A 10,216-nucleotide genomic window follows, 5' to 3' on the forward strand; every position below is an offset into this window, starting at 1 on the left:
GTTTACCTGCTGGTAACTTCTCGGAGAGCTGAGCACTGAACCGCGACAACCGGCGAGCCCTGTGACGGAAAATCAACTGCAGCACGGATCGTTTCCAAACTGCAAACTGTCGTTTTCTCTCGGGTTTTCTCTTCGTTCCGAGGTGTTAGCAGATCCAAGGAGCAGCTGGCAATGGAGGACATTGAGGCCATCGATTACTCAGCGGACCCATTGGAAGGGGTCTCCATCTGGCGCACCCCACTTGACACATCCGGAGGTATGTACAGCTCGGACTTACCTGAACAATTTCCGCCGTTTCCGTTTAGTGAACCGCATTCGCATAACCCTGTAGTCCTCCCGGACGACCCGCCGACTTGGCCTGCTCTCTCCACACCCCCGCACTCTCCGACAACCCTAGGGTTTGTTTCAAGCTGCATTAACCCTAACCCTGGTTCTCTCCCTCCGGTAGCAGGCTCATTACCCCTCCATCAACAAAACCCCTCACTCCCCGGTCCCTCTGCCGGCTTCCCTGTCTCCATCGGTCATTCTTCCGATAGCTTCACTGCCGTACCTCCACTCACAGGCCACCCATCGTCTTCAGGCTTTCACGGCCCCTCACTTTCACCCCGAATCCTGGCATCGCAGCAAGCAAACTCCCCTCCCTCAGGACGCCCCCATAGCAATCCCCCTCCACGGGGCCCCAAACGGAAATACAAGTGCTTCAAATCAAAAGAGGAGGACGTTTTTCTCAGATTGGAAGAAGACATTCGTTGGGGTGAGGCCATGGATTTTGTTGATCGTGTTTTGGTCGGGCGCATCAGGGGCCGAAGTTACTCGGCAGCACGCTTGAAGACATGGGCAGCGGAAGTTTGGGGCCACCATTTGGTGGATATCCCATTTGTGCAGACCTTCGTGCGGGGTTGGTTCGCACTGCGTTTCGCGTGTGCTGATCACACCAACTGGGTTCTGTCATCTTACTGGCACTTTGACCATGCCCCGGTGTTACTGAAGAGATGGACTCCTTTATTTGATCCAGATACAGAGCAGATTGGCATCGGACCGGTATGGATTCGGCTTCCAGGGCTTCCACTCCAGTACTGGTCAGAAGACATTTTCAAGAGGATTGGTAATGCCATCGGTGGATGTATGGGCTATGACAAATCCTATCAGCAGACGGGTATGATGGCCTATGGCAGGATACTCATCAACCTGGACACGAGAGGTGGACTGCTAGAATATATTACCATTCAATGGAGGGATACTGAGTGCAAGCAAATCATAGATTATGAAGGAGTACCATATAGGTGCCGCCGATGCCACCAAGTGGGCCATCTATACAGAGATTGCCCACTCCTCAAGAAATCAGTGTCGAATGGCACGGAGGAAGCAATTCCACAGCCGCAGGACAAACCCTCTGAGACGCATCCTAACCAGCCCTCCAGGGAACAGGATCACCCTCAGATCGCGGAGGAACCACGGAGCACCGAGCCGACTGACATTGCTCAGGAACCCTCTGATCCGCCTCCGGCCTCGCCAGGTCATGTGCAGCCATCGACTGATCAAGAGGACTTGGAGCAACCGGGTAAGTTTTCTATCCATACTCCATCATCTCCTCCTTCATGCATGTCATTGGGCATATCATCACATGAATACATTGACTCTGCATCTATCCATGCTAATTTATCCACTGCATCCTCTGCATCTCCTCCACTGAATTTTCACAATCACACCTCTCTCATCTGCTCCCTTCCTCTCCCTTCACCTGTGGCTCCTCCATCAATAATCACTTTGACTCTGGCCACCCTATCATTACATTCATCACAGTCCCCCCCCCCCGCTACTCCCTCCGCCCCCGTCTGAAGGACAGAGGACCGGATGCTGTTGGACTTGACCTAACTAGCATGCCTATGTCCCTCAAGAATTCCCGCGGCAGACCCTCTCGCATATCCAAGGCAAGGCACACTGCTGATGAAGAAGTCGCCCTCAGGCGACAGCAGACTATTCTCCGGGCCCTTAGAGCGAGGAATGGCCCACCCCCCTTCCCCTCATGAAGTTTCTCTCCTTCAATTGTCGGGGGTTTGCTAGTTTGGCCAAAAAACTAGCACTTAGGAGATTGCTCCTATCATCTCAGATGGACTTTATATTTCTACAAGAGACCCTCTGTCAGGCCGAACCCCTCATCCATACTCTCTCTGCCTGGCTCCCTTCCTGGACCTTCCATGCACTGGATGCGCCCGGACGATCTGGGGGATTGGCCATTGGGGTAAATAACAGAGTTGCGGAGACCAAGAATATTTTTGGAGGAAGAGGGTTTATAGGTCTCGACATTAGTGCTCATTCTACTGTAAGAGACATACGGATTATCAATGTATATGGCCCATGTGCAGACCGTGCCAATTATTGGAGGTCCTTACTCGAATCGGAACTCTTCCAAGCAGACAACATTATACTTGGAGGAGATTTCAATTTCTCGCTCGGATATAGTGAGTCATGGGGACACTCAGCCCAGGTCGATTCCCTCACAGATACTATATCCAGCCTTCTAGAGGACCATCACTGGGTGGATATACCATCTGCTAAGCTCCAGTATACATGGTCAAATAACAGAAGCGGAGACCAAAGCCTTGCAAGGAGACTTGACAGATTCCTTATCAAGGAATCTTTGGTTAACGATCTCCCCAGAGTTCGTCAATGGGTTGGATCGGGAGGCATTTCAGATCATCGGCCAATCTTCTTAGAAGCTGAAGACCTAACCCATAAGATCAAGAGCCCTTGCAAATTTAATGCCTCTTGGTTACAAGATCCCTCCTACATTCAATTGGTACACAACTTCTGGCAATCCAATGCCATCAGAGAAGGAGAGGACATCTCAGTGGGCTTTGTAAGGAAACTTACAGAACTCAAACAGATCACCAAGAAATGGGCACACCAAAAACGCATTCAGGATAATCAGACATTAAAAGAGGCTGAAAGGGTCATTGGAGAATTTGAAGAATCATCAAATGGGACTTTCCTCTCCCCTGAAAGCAAGGAGAATTACACCTCCCTTATTGCAAAGCGCTCACAAATACTGAAGGAAAGGGAAGAAAGCTGGAGACTTAGGAGCAGAGCTATTTGGCTCTCCGAAGGAGATGCAAATACTAAATTTTATCACAAGTTTGCAAATGGCCGCAAAGTAATAAACACTATCTGGGAATTAAAGAACGAACAAGGGGACACTGTCTCCTCTCAGCGGAATCTGGCCAGACTGGCCACAGAACATTTCAGAGGCATATATAAGGCTCCTGTTGAAGCCAATATCTTGGAAATCATGAGAGTGGCTGAGCTCTTCCCCAGATACATTGAACAAGAAGATGCTGAGGAACTACAGAAGGAAGTGACCATGGCAGAATTGGAGGCTACTCTGAAATGGTTTAAAAAAGATAAGAGCCCTGGACCAGATGGATGGACCATTGAATTTTACCTTGCGTTTTTTGATCTTTTGGGTAACGACCTCCTAAAAATAGTTGAAGACAACAGAAGAAGAGGTCGAATATCCTCAGCCATTAAAACCACCTTCATAGCTCTCATCCCCAAATCGAATGCCCCGAGCACTTTCGATGACTTCCGTCCTATATCACTCTGCAACTGCCTCTACAAGATTATTGCTAAGACCATTGCTAATCATCTTAAGCCCATTCTATCGCATCATATATCCGCTGAACAGTTTGCATTCCTGCACCATAGACAGATCCACGAGGCCATTGCCACTGCCCAAGAGCTCATGCACACCTTGCAGATTAAGAAACAAAAAGGAATGATCCTTAAGGTGGATCTGTCCAAGGCCTTTGACAGAACTAACTGGCTTTACTTACGGCTGCTGCTCACTCACCTGGGTTTCCCCTATGTCTTCATCAAATGGACCATGAGCTGTATCACTGATGTATCCTACAGTGTATTACTAAATGGGGAAGCTACCTCATTCTTCACCTCAGAGAGAGGTCTCAGACAGGGATGTCCACTCTCCCCTCTGTTGTTTTTACTCATTATGGAAGGGTTGAGTAGAATTATTTCATCTGCACGGGACAGACAACAATTATCTGGTATTAAGCTTGCGGACAATCTATTCCTCACTCACCTATTATTTGTCAATGATATCCTAATTTTTTTGAATGGTAGTATTGGAGACTCCACTATACTCCATAACTCTTTTCTACTCTTTCAGCAAGCTACTGGTATGAAGATTAATGACAATAAATCCACCATCACTTCTTTTGGCTGTTCTATACATGAAATAGCTTATGCTAATCAGCGATTCCCTTTTATCAACTTGACCTTGTCAGAAGGTATAAAATATCTTGGTTTCAGACTGAAACCTAATGGATACAGAATTGCTGACTGGTTATGGCTTATAGCCAAGGTGGAAAAGAGACTTCAAGTTTGGTACCACCGATACCTCTCTCGAGCTGGCAGACTGATACTTATTAAAGCAGTGATTGAAGCCACTCCAGTATACTGGATGGCTCTCACATGGATTCCTAAGGGCATACTCAACAGGTTACAGCATATATGCAGTAAATTTCTATGGAAGGGCCACCAGCCAGGCAGAATTTTTGCCTGGGTAAAATGGGACACCATTGCTAAACCCAAACGCTGGGGGGGTTGGGGTATCAAAAGGCTCGACCTTTTCTCCAGGGCTCTGGCTGCCAAACTTGGATGGCAACTCCTTACCACTGATGGACTTTGGACCAGGGTAGCATATGCAAAGTATATCAAGCCCCTGAATGTGTTGGATTGGATATGCAGTCAACATGGAACAAATCATAATATATCCATCATATGGAAAGCTGTCATCGGTACTTTACCTTTATTACGAGAAGGATTAACCTGGCGCATCAAAGAAGGTAATGCGGTCTGAATAGGACTGGACCCATGGGTTGGATGTGGAAACACTCACAGACTCTCTGATGGCCTCATTGAACATCTTTATGACAGAGGTATCATCTACATCATGCATATTGGCGACCAAGCAAACTGCTCTTTTCTCCAACAGGCCTGGACCAGCGCACAAGTATTAGATATTCCGGCACAGTGGCATAATGAATGGGCAGAGTACACAGATGCGCTCACTCAAGCTCATATTAGACTTACTGAAGGTCCTGACGAAATCATTTGGGCTTTTGCAAAACATGGAGCATATATCCCAAAACTTGGCTATCTAAAACTCATGGAGCCACATAAGCCTCAAATTATCCATCCCTCATGGAAAGCATTATGGAAGCTCAAATCAGCCCCGCGTACTCGACTACTTATGTGGAACATTCTCTTTGATAAAGTACCTACGGGCACTAATCTTATGAAGAGATCCTTCCACGGACCTTTTCGCTGCCATCTCTGTCACCTGGAGGAAGAAAGCACTGTACACCTATTCTTGAACTGCAGCATCACTTTACAATTTTGGCATGCCCTCACTTCCCACCTCCCGCAACTGAAAAATTGGCATGGTCATAGCTTAATGGATGCATGGGAGAACTGGAATCATGAACACTTGGGGAAGGCCATCAATATCCCGCTACTCGCATGCCGGGCAGTCTAGATTGCCCGGAATCAGGCTATCTTCAATCTTAGAGCCCCCCATTGGCCCACTATCCTTCTCCATACCATTGCAGATTATAACATGATACCAGAAGATGAATCCACAGGCCCTGTTTGCATCATTAGACAATTGGATATTGATAAGTCCAAACCATGGACTTTTTTTGATGGTTCAGCACAAGATGTGGGCTGTGGAGGAGGAGCAGTTCTTTATCTCAATGATTCTCACAGCTACAAAATCCAAATCTCCTTAGGCAGAGGCACTAATAACTATGCTGAACTGTGCACTGCCAAGCATATCATTCACTTTGCCATACAAAAACAATGCAGACATCTCCAGCTATTTGGTGACTCTAAAATAGTTTGCAATTGGCTGACTGATGCATCTCATTGTCATGCATTTTCGTTGAGACATATATTAGATGAGGCAAAGAGACTGACTACTTCTTTTGAATCATTTACTTGTCGTCACATCTATAGGGAACAAAACACCATTGCAGATCAACTCTCCAAAGAGGCAGCGCACAGACAAGGAGAAAATTGGCTGATACAGGAGGAAATCGAAGGGTCATTCTACCAGCATTATCATCGACCCTTTGATGATCGGATGGATAATGGGCTATAAAAGCCCACTTACAGATCTTCACTTGTTTTTTTTGTTGTCAATAGCTGTATATATCTTTCTATGTCTAGTACAATACAGCACTTTTTCTTTGATATAACAGCATATATATGGCTCTCTGTGTAGAGCAATGGACTCTTATTTTGAACACTGTTAGTGTATAGTTTTGGACTGCTCCCTGCGAGGAGACAACCTGCTTTATTTTTGTTTATCTAGTACTGCAGACTGATCTGGATAGGCACTGCTGCCTTATATGAATGCTTCGGCATATACAAAATGTAATTTCTTAACTTTAATAGAAATTACGACTTTTTCCCAGGGGAAAAAAAATTAATTTGTATCAATTAATTTATATCAATTATTTAAATTATATAGATTATATTAATTAATTTATATTAAATTATATTAATTATATAAATTATATTAATTACATTAATTATATAAATTAATTTATATTATATAAACTAATTATAATTTATATAAAATAAAATAATTATATTAATATAATTTAATGATTTTAATTAATATAATTTAATTATGGTAAAAATTTTAATTTTTGTTCTGATTATAACAATTACAACCTGGACTAATAATAAATGTTTATAAAATTAAAAAATTAAAAATAAATTAAAAATTAAAAATTTATAAAATTATAAAGGAAAATAATAAATAAAATAATAATCAGAAATCATATGTCGGCTTTTATATATAAAATTAGGGTTCTTGTTTATTTACATCCAGGTCGCAATTCTCTTCTCTCTCAATAATCTCTCATTCTTATTCTATTCTATCTGATTTGTCCTGATGATGGACCCCCTTTGGGGTTCGAAACGTTGGCAGAACGAACTAAAAACTGTGGATAATCCGGATCATGAATCAAAAAACTTCCACAGAAGCCTAAAATCTAACCTTTTATTCATTTCATTTCTTGATCTCAAGACCTAGTCTTCACATGCAATGAAATACTTCGTGTGCTGCCATATCAACAATGTCTTATATGTCCTGTCTCTAATATTAATATATATATATATATATATATATATATATATATATATATATATATATATATATATATATGCAGACCCTTTTACAATATTTCAAAAGATCATTACCATGACCTAGAATACTTAACCTTATAAACAATGGAATGCACAAATGTTATACATACCTTTTCAATTTTACCTATCAACAAATATCTAATCCTTTTGTAACAAAGATTGTCATCTAATTTTAATAAAGGTCTTCATGTCTCCAGTCATCCAACTATATTATGAACCATATAAATTTCTTTGAGTTTGTCAACTTTATTGATATAGTAGGCTTTATTGATATAGTAGAATTTTTTTTATGTATAGGAAGAGTAGCATAGTGACTTCTTATACTTGTGCCATTGAATTTTTATATCTTCATAGTCCTCCTTATAGAGAGATATAACACTGCTTCTTAAATTGATAAGTTTGCTCCTCAGTGATTTGAGTTAAAAATACTCATCCTATAAACTTAGAGATGATCCATTTAAGCTAAACCTACGGAGCTTGGATTAATATTCAAGACTTTGCATGAACAAATATATCTTGGAACAATACTACGCTCTTCATGGATCTTTAGATGATAGAATTTTTCTTAAGTGGGGGTTGTTTATGTATTATTAGTAAGAAGGTGTCTCTAAAATTTGCATCATTATTATTTTTACCACTTTGAATTAGACCACATAGAATCATAGAGAGAGAGATATGTCACAGAACCCGAATGGAACCATTGCAATCACATGTTTAGATGTATGCTTCTTGTACATGCTATTGTAAATAGTTTTTCGAATATTTTGAGATTAAATGTAAACTTTGACACTTAATGTCACATATTGCAAGTATAAGGTATTTATTAAGTTTTGTTCTATTTCTTTATTTTCTCAGAGTAAATTGATCCACTTTGTTCAAATATTAAAAACATGCTTTAACCAAGAGGCTTCAAATTACATTACGTATTCTTCCATCTTCCTCCAGAGATCTCATTGTAAACTGTAGAAGGCTTCAAATGTCATGTTTGGGTTCATATAAGTGCTCGTTCCTGTAGCTTGTATTTGCATCATAAGAGAATGTTTTCACTGTCGTAGATGGCTCAAGTGTCCATGTCTCATAGAGGGTTCAAATACCTCTTGCTTAACACAGTCTCAGACTTATAAATTATATGTAGACCTCTATTAACTATAAATAATTCATATTGTAGTAGTTATTAAAAATATCATCTCAAAATTTAAATAATTCAAAAATGTTGCCACAAGTTTTGACTATTCTGTCTAGGGTTACTAATAAGCCCTAGTTTGCAACAAGAATGTTGCAATTCCCAAGGCTGCCAACTTAAATCATCAACCCGGGGTTTGTACAAATTTAAGAGGTGTTGGCACTATATGTGCAACATGCAATGTGTCCTTCTTTCATTGATATGATGTAGTGAAGTGAATATCATGAAATCAAACCTAAACTAATTGCAAAAATGGAAATGCTTGAAATGGAACCTTAACCTATTGCAAGAAACAAAAGATAAGGAAAGAATACTTATTCTAATTGCATAAACTAAATAACATGAAAAAAATATCCATCACTACGTTCAAAAGAGATTAGAGCTAGTAACAAAGTTCAATAGGCGCTTCATAAAGTAATCATGAAAATAATCACTATGTCATTCAATTCATGAACCTGTCTACTAACGCTTAATTGTTGGAATATGTCGAGTCTTAAAAGGAAATTCCTAAGTGGTATTTTGTTTTCCTCAATCATGGTTTCAGAGCCTAAGGGTCATTATTCAAGGTTAAGAGGAAAAAATCAAGCTTTTGGAGCAAATCTGACCAATTTTACATGGTGCTACATGATTGCTGCAAGAAAGGATCCATGAGCATTATGAGGTTAGTAAAGGTGATATAAATGTGGGAAATTTTATATGAAGGTATATGAGGCTTTTTCCAAGCTTATAAAATCTTATAGGCCCCTCTTCCACAAAAACAAATGCACACGGTGTCCTTCAATGACCCAAAAATGTACTTTGGGTGGCATAGTTTTGAGGGCATTGTGTAGTGAGGAGAAAGAGGTTGGTGATGGTAGGAGGAATGCATTATCATAATTCTAACCCTGCAAATCAACAATATTACCTTAACACCACAAAAATATTATGATTTTTTCATACTTGCAAACACTAAAATACCTAATGTGTTAGTTAGTTTGTCCTCCAATTTATCTCACTTAATGACCAAGAAAATCGAATGAAAATGTGACGGTTTAAATTTTTTTATTAAGTAGGATGTATTAAGACTCCAATAAAAGTGGAATCACTAAAAAATACATTTTTGATATGTGCTAAAAATAGTAGAAAATTACTACTCCAAAAACTAGAAATTCAAGAATCAGTGAGCTAGTTAACCTACCAAATGCCTAAACTAATCAAGTGAAAATGCTATGGGGTAAAATTTTTTATTAAATGAATTTTTTTAGGACTCAATCCAAGTGGAATTAACTCAAAAGAGCCTCGTTACCATGTGATAAAAAATAGCATAAAATTACTACTATTTTTCTACAAGATACTTCCAAAAATTCCATAATTGTGAAGTAGTAAACCAATCCAAGTAGCTCAATGATGAATATGACTTTTCAAATCTATTATAGGGATTGATAATGCTTGTAACTTTGTAAATAACCTACAAAATAATTCACTTCAATAATTTAACCAATATAACCTACAAAAAAGGAATCATGAACACTAAATGCAGAAATAAGAGATGCAAGTGAAAAAAGACATTCAAAGAAAATAAAGAAATTGTACATCAGGGCTCTGAGGCTCCTAGGATGGGCAAGCCAAAGGATACTCAAATTCCTATGAAAGAAACCAAGCTTTAAAAGCTAAAAATGGCACCAAACTTCGTTATTTAAGTCAATCCAAGTACATCCCTTTTAGAAATGAAAGTGGAACTACTAAATAACAAGTTTTATCTACAAGAAGACTAAGTAATACATCCCCCTAGAGAAGCATTCTCCTTGAAATAACGGAGCT

At 40.2% G+C, this 10,216-nt stretch overlaps 1 protein-coding gene across 1 annotated transcript; it reads left to right on the forward strand.

Annotated features, from left to right (window-relative positions):
• Positions 1-2,110: 2,110 nt before the first annotated feature.
• LOC149252435 (uncharacterized) lies at positions 2,111-4,876 on the forward strand. The gene is made up of 2 exons (XM_089454151.1): positions 2,111-3,390; positions 4,138-4,876. The coding sequence occupies exons 1-2, from the start codon at positions 2,111-2,113 to the stop codon at positions 4,874-4,876; spliced, it is 2,019 nt and encodes a 672-aa protein (XP_089310277.1).
• Positions 4,877-10,216: the final 5,340 nt, after the last annotated feature.

This window comes from Pinus tabuliformis, chromosome 7 (assembly GCF_031772625.1).
Source record: "Pinus tabuliformis cultivar Carrire ecotype Pingquan chromosome 7, CPIR1, whole genome shotgun sequence".
Taxonomy (NCBI): Eukaryota; Viridiplantae; Streptophyta; class Pinopsida; order Pinales; family Pinaceae; genus Pinus; species Pinus tabuliformis.